Genomic DNA, 21,532 nt, shown 5'->3' with positions numbered 1-21,532 from the left:
AAATTATTTAAAAGTAGATGACTATTTTCTGATTTAAAATGACAGACTGAGCACATCTCTATAATTTTGTTATCTTGAGAATTTTATATAAGTAGAATGATATAGTATACAACCTTTTGAGACTGTCTTTTCTCATTTAGCATAATGTTCTTGATATACATCAAAAATGTTGAATCAACAGTTCCCCTACCCCTTTTTATTGCCAGGTAGTATGCCATGGTATGAGTGCACCACAGTTTTAACCATTCACTCATTTTAGGACATTTGGGTTGTTCCCAGTTTTTGGCTATTATGCTAAGAATACTTGTGTATAGGTTTTTGTGTGAACATAGGTTTTTCTTTCTCTGTGATAAATGCTCTAGAGGGCAATTGCTGGATCATATGGTCGTATGTTTAGTTTTATTAAAAACTGCCAACTGTTTTCCAGAGTGGCTGTACCATTTTACATTCCCATCAACAATGTATGAGACATCCAGTTTCTCTGCTTCTTTGCCATCATTTAGTATTTTCACTTTTTTAAATTTTAGCCATTCTGATAGGTTTGTAATGATATCTCATTGTAGTTTTAATTGCAATTCCCCAATGGCAAAGATGTGGAATATCTTTTAATGTGCTTATTTGTGTATTTTGCTCATTTTATTATTGGATAATTTTTTATACTGTTGAGTTTTTAAGAGTTTTTATATATCTTAGATAAAAGTTATTTCTCAAATACATGGTTTGCAAATATTTTCTCCCAGTTTGTAGCTTATTTTTTTCATCCTGTAAACAAAGTGTTTCACAGAGAAAAAGTTTTTTAATTTTTACGAGGTTCAACTTATTTATTCATTTTTTTCTTTTATAGATTGTACTTTTGGCATCAAGCCTAAGAAATCTCTGCCTAGCCCTAGATCCTAAAGATTTTCTTCTATTTTTTCTAAAAGTTTCATAGCTTTGTGTTTTAAATTTATTTTTATAATACATTTTGAGTTAACTTTGGGGTAAGGTTTGAGGTTTAAGTCGGGGTTCATTTCTTTGCCTATGCATGTCCAATAACTTCCAGCACCATTTTGTCAAGAATTGGTTGGGGGGCCGGCCCCGTGGCTGAGTAGTTGAGTTCGCGCTCCACTGCAGGCAGCCCAGTGTTTCGTCAGTTCGAATCCTGGGCGCGGACATGGAGCCACGCTGAGGTGGCGTCCTGTGTGCCACAACTAGAAGGACCCACAACGAAGAATATACAACTATGTACCGGGGGGTTTTGGGGGGAAAAAATAAAATCTTAAAAAAAAAAAGAATTGGTTAGGCATATTTGTGTAAGTCTATTTCTGGGTTCTCGGTTCTATTCCATTGATCCGTCTATCTCTCTATCAGTACAACACTCCAATATTTATCTCTCTTTAATATTGCTGCTATATAGATTTGACACAAAAAAGAACAAAGTCTGCTTCTTTTAAGGATGTAAATTAAAAATATTTTCCAAATATAACCTTATGTGATTCTCTGAAAGGTAAATAAAAGTTGATTTTTAAGGAAACAATTCCTTCCCCAAAAAAGCTGAAAAATTAGCTTGTCATTTTAAATCTTTCAATTTCATGAACCAAATAATATTAGTTTGAAATATTTCCTTTAAAACAGAAAAAGATTAATATGTCAACATGAAACAGATAAACCACAATCCTGAGTGAAAAATATATATCTAAAAATCAAGAAAACTAGCAGGAAAAAATACAAGAAATAATTTTTTAAAACTCTGACACAGATAAAGAAACAACAGACAACAAATAAACCCTGGTGTTGATGATTTACATAATGCCCATCGCCTTGTGGACAAGCCTGTCATTGCATGGTCTTAATTTTATAATGGAGAAAATGGAGGCGTAGAAAGTTTAAAGATAAAGCATGGACTCTACCATAGTTTCAAATCTACTTCTTAGTCCATTCATTTTATTCATTAGTGAGAAATAGATCAAAATGTGAATGTTAAACTAGAGCTAAATATCATACTAAGAAAATACTGCACACACTCCTACAGTAGTGGCACTGCTTCACCCACTCTTCCACCAACATCCGCCTTTATCATTTTCTTAGTTTAGCAAATAAGAAAATCACATGTTATTGATGATATATTAATTTACAAGACATTTATTAAGCCCCATTTTTTGCCATTCCCTTAGTGATGGTGAGTAAGACGCCATCCCTGCCACCCATGGATTTTGCCTTTTAGTTGAAATACAAATTTTATACTCTACGTTTTACCAGTGAGCATTTTGGTGGCTTACCGTGATACATAAAATTATTTAAAAGTAGGTGAATATTTTCTGATTTAAAATGACAGACTGAGCACATGTATTTGTCTCCCTTACTCCTGAGACTTCATTAAAAATGATGGGAAAGGAACATTTTCTTAAAATGAAACCATAAATAATGAGGGAACTGGAGAAAAAAAACATCATCACATAAATTATTTCAAAGCACTTTTAGAAAAGGAAAGGAGATAAAAGTCTAGTGGGTAAAACAGAGGCAATATAGATATGAAAACCAGGGGGAAAATGTAGGGATGTTAAACGAGAAATGGTAGATTTAAACCAAGAGTTTAGTGGAAAACAATCCAGGATGATAGCCACACAGCACAACTAGAAAGCAATTAGACTAATTAGAAGAGAAAGTGACTGGTCTAAAAGAAGAATGATTTTTAAATGAATAGAGGAATTTCATGAGTAAATACTATGACAAGACAACTGTAAGATATTGACAGTAAATAGTGGGAAAAAGTCTTTCACTTTTAATTATAAGCTCTCTTATTTTTTATGATGAGGTAAATATCTTACTTGATATGATATTTTTAAATGGAGTTAAGCATAAAAGAAGGAAAAATAAGACTAAGAGGCTCAATAATGAGACTAATGCAATAAAAAATGTACAACTAGTGGACTGCAAATATATCCCTGGGTGTTTTAGCAGCAGAATTTGGAGTGATATTCCCTGACAATCTTCTGGAAATAGTCACTGAAAAGTTCATCAGATTCCTTAGCAGGGGTGTGAGCTGGAGTTAGAACTGGTATTTGCTTGTGAAAACAGAAGTGGCCAAATAAAGACACCTAACCCCAGAAATTCATCCTTCCCCTGCTCTGTGATGAACTAAATGATAACCTTTCAGGCAGGATTAAGATTGTCCTTACGAAATTATTTCAACCCTGTCCTAATGCATAGCAAATAAAGTAACATTTAAAGCCCTAGGATTTACTTCACGTAGTTTGGCAGAGCAAGTTTAGTCTCAAATATTAATGTGAATAAAAAAGTATGTGCTGTCACTTGAATCTGCACAGCTTGGTTACACTCCAATATTCCCTGGACAGCAAAGTCCAGTTTGGAGCTATGGAAAGAGATAAAGGGAAGCAGATCTGGAGAAAACGTTACTGAAGATAGGGCTGACCTTTCTGCTTAGCCAGCAGGGAGTGACCAGTTTTCCAAGCATTCATATATGAGTCTGAAAACATGTAGTTTTACATGGCATAAGCTTGACTTCAAAATGACTCATGCCTGCTTCTCACTGCTACAGCAATGAGAAATTAAAACAGAGTTACGAGATCAGGTTCTTGGATAACTGGGACTCTACTAAAGATTAAACATGACAAAATGAATTCAAGAATCCAGTCTCTTATCTGTCTCTTGTAATAGCTCCATAGGACCAGAGATGAGATCAAAGATCAGGCACAGATAGAATTGAACAAGAAAAGAACTAAATTTACACACTTTTATTAACAGCCTATTTAAAAGCTTATTTCAAAGAACTAAGAAAAAAAACGACATAAAAGGAGACATGAGCTATTAAAAGACAACATTGTGATGGTGATAAACCGTTAACTTCCTGCCTTTTTTGACAGCTGGCATTTGTAGGGCTGTGACGGAGCTCTGACTCTGCTCTGTCCATATGGCTCGCTAAATGCCCAGTGTGCAGAGAGTATGAGCATTCACTAAGTGAGGGTTATGCATCTTCATGTCTAACAGCATTCTCCATGTAAGATGATCCATGAGAACTATTCTCACAGTGCTTTTCACAAAAACTGCCTCATCAATCTGTGTTTTAATACACAGGTTCCTTGCTACCTATGAATTCCGTCATAATGCAGTATTTGTTAGACATACAGTTGATGACATGCTTAAGGTTAACTGACAGCATGTTGCAACTGTTACAATGTTTCCCTCTGTTAAATCCATTCTTTATCACAGGACCACTAGATTCATCCATTAAAATACACTTACCCTCTCAAGTCACAAACTTGACTGATCACCTTCAGAAAACATTCAAACTTTAGAGTGGAATTCATGCCCTTCTATTATTACTTTTGCAAACTTATTTCCTTCTTTGCTTCTGCATGAATGCCAAGACACAACTCAATCAACCTACCTGCTAACACTCAAATGCATTATTTACATATTCATCTCTGTTTTTTCCCCCAACTGTTTCTCAGCCTAGAAAGCTTTCAGCGATGCATTTTCTTCTTTCAAAATCCTTCTAGGGTCTTCTATGAATATCTCTTTTCTTAATCCTTTCCCAAAGTAAAATATAATTGCCCTTTCCTTTCTTTCCTTTTGGTATATTATTTTCACTTTCTCAGAGCATTTGAAAATTTAAGTTATAATCACCTTTGGCTATTTAATAGTATATTTTTCTAACAGTGGGAAATATTTGCCACACAGATCAAAACACAAGGGGAGTAATTATTTTTCTACTTGGAGATAAACTAACAAAACGTTGTGAATTTAGAAGGAAGCAATCAGAAGGATACACTATTTAGAAACTATGTCATGAGAGAAAGGGATGGAGGAACAGGCCATATGTATTTGGAGAATAAAATTATAAAATGAAAAAAGATCAGATAGCTTCAAATGTTCAAAGGAACAGCCATTCCATGTTTTTGAAATATTGTTATGTAGAAACAGTATATTAGGTGGAGTGGCATTAATCCTGTGTTCAAGAGTTGGTATAAGGACAACTGGGTTCAACATTCAGAGACAGATTTTAGCTGAACTGAAGAAAAATCTTTGTTGCCAAACTCTTAAAGATGAAAAGGGTTGCCTTGTGAAATGGTGCACTAGCAGGCTCTGCATGTGTAGAAACAAAAGCTGCATAATCATCTCAAGACTACCATAGAAGTAATTCTTACATAAGATGGCCCATGTGACTTGTAAGTTTGCTTCAGATTCTAAGATTCTCAGATTCTAGACATGTTTATACTAAGCTTTTTATTACAGCATCTGACATAGCATGTGTTCCTATGTTGTGCACCTGCTAAAAATGGTTTCGATCTGTATGGCATGGCCAACAGCCCAATACAGAATCACATAAAATGCCAAGAAACAGCATCCCTGTTAGATGAGGAAGATCACATTCAGATGCTCTCTGATACTTTAATACTCAATTTTCCATTCACTGGCACTTAGTTTTTAGTTTAGAAAGTCTACAAGAAAAAGAAATATCTCACGGCAAATCTATAACCCCTAAAAATTTCAAGTATACCAACAGTTGTTTATAATTTACCAACATTTGATCAGATTTTAGAATAAAATTAATTTTATTAAAAAGTCATATAAAACAATGTACTTCTCTGCAAAGGCACAGGACATTAATGTAAGAAATACATTTTATCATTAGATCTGGAACAAATGCAAATATAAACCTTTTCAAGAAAATTTTTTCCACAAGAGATTTTACCATGCATGACACCTTATTTAACTTTTTCAAAAATCTCTTTAAATGGCATTCTAATTTAGGTCCCAAACTGTTACCTTACCACAACCTCTAGTTTGTTTCATTTAAGGTAATCCTGATGAGCTCGGGGCTCCACAGCATGACAGGGCCCTTCCTTCTTGTCTATGCAAAGAGAAGAATGTGAGCAAAGAGGTGAGGTGGGGGAGAGTGTCTGGTGATAAGATCATGTTTTAGAAAGAGAGCTGTAATCACCACATCAAGGAGAGACTGGACAGGCCCAGGTTGGAGGTAGGGCCACTGATTTGTCTTTTGAGACAACCAAGGGGAGAGGTAACAAGGATTTAAATGGGGACAGAAAAAAATGTGGACAGGAAAGGACATAGACACAGGTCCCCTCCTCTTCTTTTCATTATCACTTGGCCTGCATTGATCTGGACTGCCATCATCTCTGGGCTATAAAAGTCTCCTAACTTCCCACTTTTCCAATTTCTTTCTTTAATATGATCCCACTCAACACATTTGTAGCATGAAATCATGAACAAACGAATGATGTCACATTAACCTTTCTATTGGCTATTTTTCATGATTTGTTCTCCCACTCAAAATAGTCACTGATTCTCCATTCTTCATGAAATATAACTTAAATTCAAAGTCCATCCCATTTTGACTTCAAATATCAGATTTTTGCAGTTTATTTTTCTTGCCTACCTGTTACCAACCCTTCATATCAGACTGCCTAGACTCCTTACATATCCAAAATGCAGCATACGAATTTTCACCTTCATATCTTAGCTTTGCTGTTTCCCTCCCTATATCTCTCTGCGTACCCAAAGATTGTCATTCTTGAAGATCTAGCTCAATTTTCAACTCTTTTATAAAACTTTTCTAGCATTTTAGTCCATACACCATAACCCCCTCCTCTGAACTATTAAACACTTTCTGTCTGTAAAATTTATTTTGCCATTTATCAAATTGATTTTAATAACATAAGATATAACTGAGAGGCAGAAATAAGATGTATTGTCTAAAAGCATGGTTGTCTTTATAAGGTGTAAATTATGTCCACCTTTTTGTCTCTTACCTAATTTATCCACGCCTGTCTTATTCGGATTTATATAAAAATATTTTTAAATAGGGCTTATTGATGGTTATTTGACTGAATTCAACTTCCTTCCTCCTACCAAAAACTGGTTAGTACAAGCGAGGTATATCAACATAATATTTTGGATTATACATCAGCCTAGTGGCTTCATAAAACATGCTTTTTTAAGCATGTCTGATGTTTTACTCCAAAACATATTTACATTTCCACTGACCCTGCTTCCCTGAGTCTCGCTGTAAATTTCCTTTGTGGTACCCAAATGTGACCAATCACAGCTATATGTGTTAGCACTGCATAATTTTCTTAAGCTGAGCAGCTGCAGCTGCCTGATCCTATTGATTTACTCATCGAATTATGTTAATATTATTTTAAAATAGAAGCTAACCTTTTTAACATGGTGCATTGTATATTTATTTGTTAAATAATTTGCTCTATTTTTCAGTGTATGTCATGACTGTTTGAAATAAAGTTTTTATGATATAAAATACTATGTTCCCAATGGTAAAATGTGTAAAATGCAAAACATAGCAAAAAGAGAATTTCACCATAGCCCTACTGCTCCCGCATAATCATTGCTTACATTCCAATGCATTTTCTTCTCCTCTTTTTTCTAACATATTATTAACATAAATGTGATCTTATTTTGCATTTATTTATATCACACATATTTTACTTAACATCATACAAAACTATTGACTATACTATTACAAAGTCTTTGCAAACATTACTCCTAACAGTTGAAAGATCATCCATCACAGAAACAATTTGGGATGCAGGATCCTTTTTCATGGAGAACTATATTTTCCTTCAGGTCATAGATTCTGAGTCTGAGAACTGACTCAGATGAAGAAACTAGGCATGATATTCTAACTTTTATTGGAATAGTTGCCTTCATTCCTTTTCATTTCTTTCAGTTGAATAAGCAAAACCTATTGTCTTCTCAACTATATTTCTCATAGGAGCACACTGTTTAGTAACCATATCCATAGCTTCCTGAGGGCCAGGCCCTTATGGCTGCCACTCCAACCTTACCACTCATGATAATAATTGCACCCAACATACTTCTGATGTTTAAATGCCACTACTTTGCTAGTATTATTTCTCAATCCTATCATCCCCTTTGCTCTGGAAGTTCTTTCACTGACTTTCTCTAATATATCAGCTCTCTTTCCCATAGTCCTTTTGATTACTATTTCCCATGAGTCTCTCAAATTCCTGAGATATTACACCCTTCAGTGTTTGCTCTCCCAAGAGTATCCCATCCTACTTCACCACAGGGGAATGTTTTAAGAATTGCAGTTCAGGGGTTGGCCTGGTACCATAGTGGTTAATTTGGCATGCTCTGCTTCACTGGCCCGAGGTTCACCAGTTCGGATCCTGGGCACGGACCTACATACCACTCATCAAGCGATGCTGCGACAGAATCCCACATAGAAGAACTAGAAGGACTTATGGACTTACAAATAGGATACACAACTATGTACTGGGGCTTTGGGGATGAAAAAAAGGGAGAGTATTGGCAACAGATGTTAGCTCAGGCCCAATCTTCCTCACCAAAAAAGTATACCTTAAAAAAAAAAGAACATGCAGCTATATTTTAAGTTTAAAAAAGAGAAAAGAAGTGCAGTGCTACAATATGACTTTAGTCTACCCCAAACAGTGACATGATCCACCTTGCCAGGCAGCTGTTAAGTTGTTTAGCCAAACTGAATGTTGTTCTTGCCATTGAGAAGCTTGTCATCTAGTTGAGAACAGTGAAGAAAGATATGCATTCTAATCATGTCAGTACAAGCGTCTTCATGTGGTTTCAACAGAAAATATTTATGATATTCCCAAGAGTGTTACATCCTAGGAATAAACTAATGAGTTCTATGTGTTATAAAGCACCAATACTTGTTATAATCATATTTGACTATTATCTTACAATCGGGAAGAACAAAGGCAGGGACTATAAACTTCTAAGAGAAAATTCCCAACAGTTTTTAAAAAGGTGCGCCATTTTCAGAAAAAGAGGAGGACAATTTCTTCCTATAAAACTTCAGTTGGTGAGTTTTGTACTACCTGTCAAGTTATACTGATTAATTACATTATATAACAGTCAAATTTCAGTCTAAAGGAGTAATCAATCTTTGTGTTACATAAGTTTGCTTAGATTCATTTCTTGATTACTGGGCATGGAAGAAGTGTATGGGTAAGATTAACTTTAACCAAATGTCTTCTCTGACAAGGTATCACGTCAATCTCTTTTATATATATTATCTTGTTTATTCCTCATAATAATACCAGGTGGAAAGTATTGATCCCACTTTTTTATATGTGATAACAGAGACCAGGATCAGTTAAGTAGCCTATCTAAAATTGAAATCTGGATGTGGCAGAGACAAGATTTAAGCCTAGGAATGCTCGATTCTAAAGTCTGACCTATTCTAGCAGTTGTTAAGAGGAGAGACAATTTTGCTTTCAACTATATCCTATACAATCGTTCTCCAAACAACTGTTTATGAAGAAAGCAGAGTCAAAACATGATTTCCCACAAGTTTTCTGGGATGAAGTAAATAGTGCCTTTCTTCCTTACATGGTCTCATGATTAAACACAAATCAGTGTTGCTTCTCTCACCCTATATCCAACTTAAGAATGTTCTGAGTTTGTAAAATTACGTTATAAATAACATTATAGGAAGCCTCCAAGATGAAAGGAAAGAGAGGGCATAATTCTAATTTCAATGCCAGTACATGAGCTTCCAGTAAACAATTCCAAAACCAGAAGCTAAATAATGAAGGGAAAGAAATCTTAAAAGGAGCACCTTAGGCCACATGGAAAATTGACTCAATTGACTCAAACACATGAACTATGAGACTCAGGGGTAACGGAGGAAACTTCTACTTCTGCAGGGATTGTAACCTATTCTGAGAGGTACAGGGGGGATTCCTGTAGAGGCCAGGATGACTAGGGAAAACCAGAACTGCAAAGCAGAAAAAAACCACAGCAATTGACTTTCTGGGAGCTCTCCATGGTGCTGCTCAATTCAGCCTAAACTTCCTTTGATAGTTTCTATGCAGCACTAAAGCCATTGTAGCTCTTGTTTGAGTTAAGGCTTTCCAAAGATTTAAATATTTATGAAACTAGAAAACAGCCTCTTACGCTTTACAGCAGAGTGCCTTGACTCTCCTTTCACTGACTGAATTACTTCTCTAAGTTTAGCATATGCAGTAACCCACTATGAGGCTGATCATCTACCCCATGTTGGATCAGCAGGCCTCAGTTACATTAAGTGTAGTTTACTTGCTAGCTCTGTAGCAACTCATCATTGTCCTATGTCAGGCAGAATGTGCTTTCCTTAGCCATCTTAGGAGAGATAATGGGCTGACCAGGGGCATCCCTCCAAGGTCTTTTTTTGAAATCAGGTTATTAAGTTGCCTATCTGCCTGAATCACTACCCAGTTGCAAATAAAGCTGGCTTAATAAGCTTTAGAGTCTTAGCTCAGGTCTGTCTATATGATGCGCCAAGAATTATTAATCTAGTCCTTGGAATTTTGATTTTCTGAAAATAAATGTATTCCATATTTCACTCCAGGAAAAAAAAATCTCTGGGGATTTAGGTTAAAGAACATAATAGTAACAAAAAAATATTACCACATGGGAGAATAATAACTTCTCTCCTAAGTCCTTATGTAAAGGTAAAAATTATGGCTCATGACCTTCATTTCTATCATCCTGTGACCATAAACTAGACAATAATTGGCTTTAAGTTGTTAAAGAGATTCCAAGTAAACAAGGCAGCCAGAATAAGCACAATTTGCCCACTTCCCTCCACAAATTTAATGACAGTAAACAGTACAAATTATAATAAATGTACAACAGAACTGAAAACTAAATGAGGTAAACATTATTAAATAATAATTATTATTTGATAAAACTTTGGAGGACAAAAAATATACGTGGTCCTGACTTCCACTTCCAGGAGATGGAATAGTCATACTTTTCCTTATTCTTCCCATTAAGAATAACTCAAAAACCTGGGCATGATATATAAAACAAACATAAGACTCTGAAAGGTGAAGAGAAGGCAGACCAGCTAGGGACCTTGTGACCCAAGGAATGATATGGTGGAGAGTTCCTTTTTGCCTCCTATATCCCAGATTTAGAGCTCAAGAAACTGGAAACTGGGAACTACAATGGGCACAGACAAAAACAGCCATAACAAAAGCTTGCTCTCACTCTCACTAGACAAGGAACAAGGAAAGGTGCATACTAGTGACATACAAAACTTTTAGACAATAATTACTCTACTATAACCAAAAACCACAGAAACAAACAAACAAACAAAAACATGTGACCTCATTTCCACCCACACCAACAGAGGGTGAGAGGGGAGCCTAGAGCTGTACCTTCTCCGGGCTGTAATGAGCCACTCCATCCCCCACCAGTGTGATGTCAGAGAAGGCTGAGTGGCCAGCCAGGACTATCATCCCTGTTATATCAATGTTAATATCCTGGTTGTGAGATTGTACAATAGTTTGCAAGACACTACCATTGAGGGAAACATATGTGAGATCTCTCTGTTCTATTTCTTACAACTGCACAAGAATCTACAATGATCTCAAAATAAAAATGAAAAGTAAGCGGATCTGTTCCCAGATGCATGCTTGTAAATGCCAAAGATGAAGAAAGATCCTAAAATCTTTTACAGAGAATGTCCAGGTACCTACAAAATAAAAGAATTTTTCTGAAGCCAGGCTTCTCATCATAAATAATAGATGCCTAACAACTGTTAAGTAATGATGTCAAAGTACTAAGAGGAAATTACTTTGAACTAATATATCTACATCTAGCAAGACTATCAACCAAAAGTGAAAACAGAATAAACTCATTTTAGAGAATGCAAATGCTCAGCAATTTTACCACCCCTGTACTCTTTCAGGTGAAAAAAAAATTAAGATGGAATCTATCAAAACAAAGAAAAGAAAGAAAAGAGAAAGAATTCAGACTTGAGAAAATGAAATCCAATAAACAGCTCATATAACACAAGAGTAAAATTTTTAAATTTCTAGGATAACAGTGTTAATACAGACCTAATAAACAAGAGGTAAAAATGATAACATGAAGTAAAGCGTTCCTAGAATATCTTCAAGAGGAAAGTGAATTCCTTATAGTCCACAATATGACTGAAAAGCAGGTACTGACGATATAACTTTTACTTTTATTTATTAATTTCTGTACTGACTAAAATTATATTGACTTTTGCATGTTTTCAACCTATGACTAAACGGTAAGTAAAACTCCAACTGATTTTAAGCACTTGATAAATATTAACAATATGGTGATACTTGTAGACTCTACTTTTTAACGCTTGGGTGATTCTATTCTCTAAGTCCACGCAGCCAGACTTTATAGTGAAGTCTTTTCGGTATTTTAGCAGCTAATATTCTTTTCTTGGAGTTTCTCATGTTAGGCTATCTCATACAAAAATTGTCTTATTCTCATTTTATGAAAATTAAATCCCAAATTCAGAGGATTTCTAACTTCAAGGCAAAGCAACTACAACATCACTATAGCTGTCCTGGGCACAGTCTTAAGACTACGGAAAAATGACTTATCTTTTCTCCTTTTAAATTCAGCAGGTTTGGAAATGCTCATCTTAGGAGAGTCACAATAATTTGTGGGAGTTGAAGTGACTGAATCACAGCTGTGTTACCTTTCTTCCAGGGATGGAGCTATAGTGACCCAGGTACATAGAAATTGCCAGTCCCCTTACCTATGCAAAACCAGTCAGGTACAGAGATTGCAGTCAGTATATAAAGTGAATTGTAGGAAATATGTATTTATTCCTTTGTGCCTGACTGTATGAATTAAACTTCCTTGAAACACTAATTATCACCTTTTACTTTCAGAAAACATCAACGAAACATTCCATAAAGAGCTGATTGAAGAGTAATCAAAGTTATTTTAGGGGATAAGTTTTGTAAAAGAGAGTATGAGATGTCCACCATTCCTCTTCTTCCCAGGTTCACAATTAGACTACATTTCTTTGCCTTCTTTGTCGTTATGAGTGTCCACTGAACTGAGTTCTGGACAATAGAATGCAAAAGGAAGCACCGTGCACTGCTATCAGGTCCGACCCAAAGCAACATAGCACATGTGATCCTCCATGCTTTTTTGCTTTACAGAGAAATGGAAAGGAATTGAGCAAAGTAACCTTGGAAACCACAAGGAGAAAATGGCAGGGCAAGAAGGTGGAAGGAACGTGGGTCACTGACTTACTAGGAGAAGCACCATCTGCTGATCAAAAACATCCTATTTGATTTCATGGTGAGATGGTTGAGCCAATGCACACATTTTGGATTTTTTTTAAAGCAGTTATCATTATCTTATGTAACTACCTCACACTCACCCACATCTTAAAATTCCGAGTGACTGGAGCCTTTCAAAATACAGTTGACTTTAAGCCATAGAAATACACTGTTATTAGTTGTGCATCAAAGAATACCCCAGGATAAATCCAAGGAGGCATTCCTTTTATGAGTTTATTGTGACTTCCCTAACTGTTTATGTGAAGAAAACTAAGCCCACTAAAACAGATCCTCAAAATAGTTACAATGAAAGATAAAAAGCATTTTAATACCCAGATCAATTTTAAGAGACTATAACAAGAATGCTATCCATAGATGAGACAGAAGAATCACTCACTTCCAAGATTCTGGCAATATGGTACCAGAATTTTAAATTTTAAGAACAATAAATGCCACTTTAATTTGAGATTTCAAAAGATTTGGATTTAGATGTCCTTGAGGTTACATTTATGAAGGCAAAATGATTAGACATTGGAAAGGTAAGGATGCCAATTTTATCGACATCTATAGGAAAACCTGATGGCACCAGGATTCTAAACTAACTTTTTTCCCAGCTTTATTGATATGTGGTGGACAGATAAAAATTTTATATATTTAAGGTGCACAGTATAAAGTTTTGGTATACATGTACATTGTAAAATGACTACAACAATCAAGCTTATTAACATGTGTATCACCTCACATAGCTACCTGTGTGTGTGAGAGAGAGAGAGTGTGTGTGCATGACAAGATCTACTCTCTTAGCAAATTTCATGTATACAATACATTAGCTATAGTCACACGCCATATATTAGGTCTCTAGAACTTCTTCACCTTACAACTGAAAGTTTATGTCCTTTGACAGCATCTTCCCATCTGCCTCACCTCCCAGCCTGTGGTAAGCACCATTCTACTCCCTGTCACCATGAGTTCAACTTTTTTAGGTTCCACATATAAGTAAGATCATGCAGTATTTGTCTTTTTGTGCCTGGCTTACTTCCTTCAGCCTAATGTCTTCCAGGTTTCACCCATATTGAAGTAACTGGCAGAATTTCCTTCTTTTTTAAGGTTGAACAGTATTCCATTGTATCAAAACTAATTTTTAAAAAGATAAATGGATGTTCACATTTTGTAGTTTTGATTTGACAAGAGCGAAAAAGTGAAGTTCCGCTGGGAGAGAAGGATATATCAAGATGCATTTACATTGCAACTAAAAAGAATAGAGAGAACTTGCACTTGCTCATCTTTTTTGTTCTCTAGTCAAGGACACGTCTAAACATAGCCAATAAAGTGAAATGCGGAATAGCTCATGTGGTTCATTCAGTTCTTCATTATGGATAATTACTTCCTATTCATTTATCATTATCTCAATGACTCAGACCAAAAGATTGTTATTTTCTTCTTCCCCTTTCGTTGCTTCAATTATTTGGCTATTTGAAGCAAAATGATAACCAGTGTCTTTGTTAGTGGTTGAAATCTAGCGGTATTAAATTTTATTGGTAATTACTGATATTCTTTAATTCAGTAAGTACATGTAAAGTAACATTAGAGCACTCATCTCTTCATTTTTGTCAAGGTTGACACCTGCTTCCTAGAACTAGACTTTTTAAACAGATTTAGCTGCTAATCAAAGGAAATACAAAGCAATTTTAATGTGGGAAAAAATAATGATATATATGTACATATATGTGCCGTGCATGTGTGTATGTGAGTGTATATATGTAATCACACAGAATTAACCAAGCCCACTATCAAAGGTTATATAATCCTTAGCTTGCTAAACTGATATTACATATAGCTTTTACATGCCTACTGTCAGCATTTAAAAGACTTCCAATGTCCTACTTCAGGAGGATAAACCTCTCAGCAAAACCACCTCATTCTCACACCATGAAATAAAGCAACTTTAGAATTTTCACTCATTTTGTTTTAGGTTAAGTAACAACTAAAAGGAAGCACGCTTAGCTCCAACAGCTATGCATGTGATGAACAAAATGTCACTTTTTTTACATACTGCCCTTGTCACTGTTTCTCAGTATGGTTTCTGCCTGTGCATACAAAATGTGGAAATAAGCACTCCCACCTCCAGGCTGTCTGAATGAATACAGCTCATGAGCCTGTTCATTTTCAAAAACACAGGCATTGTTTCAGCCCCCTCCCATCAATGTACCATAACGCTGCCTTAAGTTTACAAGGTAGCTTGGATGAGAGCGGTTTCTGCTATTGTCTGAAGTGTTATAAGCCTGAAAACTATTGGTAGGTTAACAACCATTGCAAAGAACACTGTTGCAAAGCAGAGTCCTTTTGTTTTATTACGAAGCCCTAATTTACTCAATACCTCGCTGAGTTCCTTTTTAATATTCTCCTTTAACCATCCTATACACACACACACACACACACACTCATGTGCAAGTTCAAAGCCGCCAGAAATTGGTAGGATTTGGAGGACTGAGTAAACTAATGCTAAACTAAAACTAATGGAGCTCCTCACCCACCAGCCTTGGACTGTGATGTTCCAAGTCATTAGCATGACCTCTGTTTTTGGCAAGATTCCCTATGTAGGACTGGGCTTCCAAACAGTCAGAGCCAGCGTTTGTAGTGGCAGCACTTTCTGCCTTCCACATGAATGACCAGAGCCCTCACAGCAAGCAGATCGCTGGCTGCTTGTAACACTGGACCCTTGAGTCAAAAGAAAGGGCCAGCATTAAGTACTGTGAATTGATTACATATTCTTTCACAAGTCCCATTTACTAAGGGCTCTTACAATATCTGGCACTGATTTAGGCACTTTGTGATGGCCCTATATCTGAGTCTTAATGTAGCAATTCAGAGCTATTCAGTTCCTTGTTACAGCCAAACCCCTTGCCAGCAAGCCACATCTTGACTACATTATGTACTTTTCAGCAGATGGAGTTTGGGGATTCCTGTGAAATTGTGAAAGCAAAAGCACAGAGGCACGGCAGGACAGAGCTAAGAGGGAATAGCAGATAAATACATCCAAAGGACAATGAAAAAACAGGTAGGGTTAGGGTGAGTTTAAAAAAAAATTCACAAATAAGAGATTCTGGATTCATAAGAGAGTTTGAGCTTTTCATTACTAAAGAGTTTTAAGAATGGCAATATTTTACGAGGAAGAAATAAAAATAGAGCAACAGTGACCAAAAATATGTTAAAAGCACATCACTTCGCTGTAAATTCAGACGGTCTAAGCTGGTCCAGGTATTTCCAAACATTTCATGTTTTAATTGGCTTCCTAGACAGCTATCTTAGAGTCTACAAGTCACATCCACTTAATCTTGTATTGATTTTCTAAGATGTTTCCTGTTACCATGACTACCCTAATCAATTAACTTCCTGTAAGCAGCAAGACAATTTTCTCTTTCTCTTTTCTTTCCAATGAAGTCTGAGTACTTTATTTGCACAAAAATATCTGATGTTGCCTATTATCTATCAAGGAACTACACTGTGTTGGTAAAAATATTTGATGCTTTTCATTTAAAAAAAAATCTGGATGATGAACATGATGTAGTCTACACTGAAATAAAAATATAATGATGTACACCTTAAATTTATATAATGTTATAAACCAGTGTTACCTAGAAAATAAAGAAAAAAAATGTTTGAAGGTTCTACAAAGTATATAGAATTGTCTTGGACTGATAGCATGAGTGGCTTACCAATTTGTGGTTGCGCTGATAAAAGTTATCCTTGGCTATCATAAAGGTGCCTTTCTCCTGGCCTCCAACACAGGGAACTAGGAGGCTGGCAATCATTCAAGGAGGCCACTCACTGGGAAGAAGAAAATGGTTCTGCCATACAGTGTCAAAAAAAGTGCAAAGCCACAGGCTAGCCATTTGTGACTTCTTTAGTTAGCATTGTACTGTCTATTCCAATAAACACATTTCACCTGCATTAAAATGTGAGGATTTTGGTGTGGGAGAGCAAGTTACTCTAACTTGAGTCTACCTGCTTTTTCTTAGTCACAGCCTGGAGACAATAGAAACAAGATGCAGGAAAGACATTGGTCTTTGGAGTCAGACAACCTAGACTCAAGCCTTGATGTCAGTTGAGAAAATCTGAGTAAGTGTCTTAAGCTCCCTGAAGTTTCATTTCCTGTCTTACAAAATGAGATCAACAGAATTACCTCTGGGGTAGTGTGGAGGTTCTCTAGATCGAACCACACCTTTCTTTGATCCTAGACCATTCTTCTACCCTAGCGATAGTTTCAAGGCAGAGGGGAGACCAGGTCACCTTCCTCTCCCAAACTTATCCATGTCTGCAAAAAACAGGCCAAACCACATAGCATGCCATCCTCCATCTCATAGACCCAGGTCTCAGCCTGCCTTTCCTGGCTCATCTCTGGTCATTCACCTCACTTCATTTCTCACTGTAGCCATATCAAAGCAGATTTATCACTTACTTTCAACACCTTATAGCCGTATGTTTATTCAAAGCACCTCCCCAAAGCTTCTCTGTCCAAAATGCTCTTCCTGTCCTTGTCATTTAGCAACCTCCTGCTCATCTCTCAAGGTCAAAAATATCTTCACAATTACCACCTTTCCGATTGTGCCTGGACCTTCTCCCAAAAGAAACAAGGAGTAATTTTCCCCAGGTGAAACAATCTCATTTTCTGTTTGGCTTCCAATATGAAAAAATATTTTATTTGGCATCTAACATGAATATATTTAGATGCTATTTAACTACTCAGTGAAGTGATTTTAAAAAAATGCAACCTGTGTATCTACAATCTGAGCACTAAAAACAAAATATAATATTATTCAGCTCCCCAAAGTCAATCAGCTTTAAATCTCCGTAGTCTAGGTAGTCACTGAATTGTAAGAAAACCAGCACATGTGCAAAAAAAATGGCACCTGAATAATGAGCTTATTCATATCAATTACTTTGATCATTAATATCATCTGCTAGGTGCAAGATGTATCATTTCTAACATAATCCTTTAAAATTAGTATAAATGAATAGACTGAGATTCAAACAAGTTAAATAATTTGCCCAAGTATTTGATGTGTAGCAGGGTTGTCATCCAAACCCAGGTCTGTCTGCTGCTAAAGCCCATTCTATTTCCACTCTTGCGGCATTGTCTCTCTCTTGAACTTGTACTGTGATCATGGGTGCATCTGATAGCAATGATCTATGTGTCTTTATCCAAGGTGTCAGGTGCTATTTCTAGCCAGGTCACTCAAAATACTCTTTTGTTTGAAGAAAAAGGGGTTTGGTATGTACAGAGAGACAGGTTATACAGTCACCTCAAGAGGAAGAGAGATGGGGCCTCTTCAAAACACATATGCATCCCACTAACAATACACATCATTAAAGTAAATTTCCTCTCTGGGACTAGACCCATTGGTAGCCTTTCTTATTTTTGGTTCAACTACCTAGAAAATTTTTTATGATGCCTAAATAAAAGTAGCATATTATAGTATAATTATGGCATGATATAAATTATCACTGAGTTATTAAAAATATTCTCACCTCTTAATTTCCTTGACTGGGTTAATTGGAGCAGGTTTATTATTTCAGTGGTGTTGGTGGTCTTGGTGATGGTGGAAGTTGTGCTTAGTGACCTAAAATTGTGTATATACCTTTACTTCAAACATTTTATGGTCTTATGTTAACCTCAAAAAACGTTTATTCATGCTCTGCATGAAACAGAAGTCAATGTACAATAATATTTCTCAAATGGTAAGTGCAAAGTAAAAGAGAGACTTGATTAGAAAAGTCAGAAAATGTTACTTCAATATAAGACCAAATATGAAATCATGCATTTCACGGTGGAGCATTTTCAGTATACCTTATATTCCTACTCAGAATTACCATTGTTTTTAGATGTAGATATAGACATGGACACAGACATAGATATGCTAGATAAAGAACATTTAAAAAATAAATTTGAAGTGGAGAAAAACATTGAGTTTAAAGCTTAGGAACATGTCAATTTATTCTCAGGAAGAGGTCACCTTCTTTTAAGTAGCTTCCCAACTGGCACGAGAAGGAATTAACACTACTTACTCAGTCTGGATCCCAGGAGAAAGGAAAGGGGACTGATGCATTTATGGGAACTACAGATAAGACAGTCCCCCACATGTAGTCAGCACAGGACCCTGCAGGGCGGGGATCACTTCCCTCTCTAACAGGAGCGCAGAGGTTTAATCTGACTGTAGCTCCTGTTGTGCTGACACTTAGCACTTAAAGACGTTCTGAGACTGGCCATGGCTAATGGAAAAGCTCTCAGATATATCCAAGTTGTCTTTTTTTCCTGCAATGACTTATCACATTACTACTCGAAGTCTCCATAAAATTTGTAAGTTGGCAAATATCAAGGTACTGAGTCTATTGCTGAGGTGGGTTTTTAAGTTTCTTAGGAATAATATGAGTTCTTCAGGCCTTCCTGCAACTAAAGTCCTAGCCTACCCCTACTGCAAAGAGAAAAGGCAGTTAAATAGGGATCCCACATGAAAGAGGCTAGGTTGCCTTTCTGTGTTAAGTAACATCGTTGGTGGTAACACATTTTCTTTACAAAGCGAAGAACACTTTATACACTGCTGGCAATAGGGCAGAATTAGGACCAATTCTCCATGATATACATATTTCCAAATATGTGTTATCTTGTGCACTCTCCCAAACCTTATTAACCGTCTCTATGGAGTTAAAAAAAAGGTGTTGTTCAAGATAAAACAGGAGCAAGGCTGACTCACCAAGAGCAAGTCAGGAAGGCTGCATGAGGAAAAACCTGTGCAGAGAAAAAGGATCAGTGTGTCTTATTCACTCCAGAGGCAAAATCCAAACTGTGAGTTCAATTTGGCTAAGATGTCCTGCTGCCTGGAGAAGTGGCCCATTTTTAGGGGGTCATCATCCATCAATTTAGATGCCGCTAGACACCGTCAAAAATTACCATGGAGCAGAGATCCGACTAATGTGGCTATTCAACTTTTTTTAAAAAAGTCTAACATCCTGGCCTAATGAATGACATAGATAGAATTCATTATTTTTTTTTAAAGTGATATTTTCAGTGGTAAAAATTATAGAAATTAACCACTGACTTGCAAAGTTCTAAAATGCATGTTGAACATACAGAGAATAAGCACTGAATAACATCATTCCAGTGTTAATTTGTAAACCTTTTTAAAAAGGTTAAATTTATTACATAAATACTGTATACAAAGTAGTATGAAGCAAAGTAGAGAGAGAGCAGAAGAAGGACATCCTAAAAGTTAAAAAAAAAATCGTCATTGGTAGGTTTATGACATGCCCCTAAATAGCAGGTTTTCCCAACCAGTTAAATGTCATTCACAGGAAGATACACCATTCCTATACAGATTCCATGTGACAGCCCTTCCACCACAAAACAAAAAAAAGAAAGAAAAAGAACACCAAAAACCCCAATTAAGTCTAGAGAAGTAATTCAAAACAGTCATTCTGTACCTTAGAGATGGAAAAAAATATTGATTGACTTTCCAATAGTTTTTTAGGCAACATAAGAGTTTTGTTGCCCATCATATCCCAAATTCACCAAGTTAAATGGAATAATGAAGCAAATATTTAATTAATTAATATCCACAGGAAAGGAAAGAGAAACAAAAGCTAGACTAAATAGCTAGTAAGTAAAATCCAAAAGGTGTTGCTTGTTCTGATTATCAAGATAAAAATCTCAGGTCATAACCCATATTTATCTTTAGACATAGTGAGGGCTTGTGTCAAGGATCACAAACTCCCGACTATTAAAAGGCCGACATCCTCAGTTTTTCTTCTATAATCTTTGTTCATTTAGTGTTTTAGTGGATGTGCTTGAAAATTGTTAAAAACTTTTGTTTTTATCATCCTTTAAGCAGATATTTGCTTTTCTAACACATTAGATAAGAGAAGTCAAACATGGGAGACCAAGAAACTGGGTAATTTGTAAACCTTTACCTGGAGGCCTTCAATAGCCAATCGTAGCATGCTTGGGGTAAGTTTAGAAGCTTGCTTGAAGGTGAAGTTACTCCAGTCTATGATCAAAACAAATCCATTCACTTGAAGCTCGGGATCTTCAATCATGGCTTCTAAAGAAAGTAAGATGGCACGCAAAATATCCACCAGTGTGTACCTACCAGCAACAGAAAAGTACTGCATTAAATCTGACAACCACTTTTGTAGAAACTATAGATAGTTTTCAGCACTAAAATTCCCTTTACAAAACCTCAGGAGTCTTAAGGAGATGATTTTGTTTAAAAATTTTTTTAAAAAAGAGGTTTACTTTATATGTACTCAGAAGACATATTAGAATTTAACATGCGTGTACTTTACCAAAACGAACTACAGAGTACACAGTTTGTTTCATATTTTACAACCATTTCCTTTACCTCTAGGTCTTCCTATGATTTTTCTCAAGCCTCACATCAATTACCCTAAAA

General features: G+C 36.1%; 1 protein-coding gene across 2 annotated transcripts in view; it reads right to left on the bottom strand.

Moving 5' to 3' along the window:
• CLVS2 (clavesin 2) overlaps positions 1-21,532 on the bottom strand; it is a 67,425-nt gene that overhangs the window by 33,332 nt on the left and 12,561 nt on the right. For both annotated transcript variants that reach the window (XM_070556929.1, XM_070556930.1), the window contains exon 3: positions 21,051-21,225. In XM_070556929.1, the coding sequence (XP_070413030.1) occupies positions 21,051-21,225 (175 nt within the window). The remainder of the gene's footprint in view (positions 1-21,050; positions 21,226-21,532) is intronic.

This window comes from Equus przewalskii, chromosome 9 (assembly GCF_037783145.1).
Source record: "Equus przewalskii isolate Varuska chromosome 9, EquPr2, whole genome shotgun sequence".
In the NCBI taxonomy this organism is placed as follows: Eukaryota; Metazoa; Chordata; class Mammalia; order Perissodactyla; family Equidae; genus Equus; species Equus przewalskii.
This window is presented reverse-complemented; position numbering and strand designations above follow the sequence as displayed.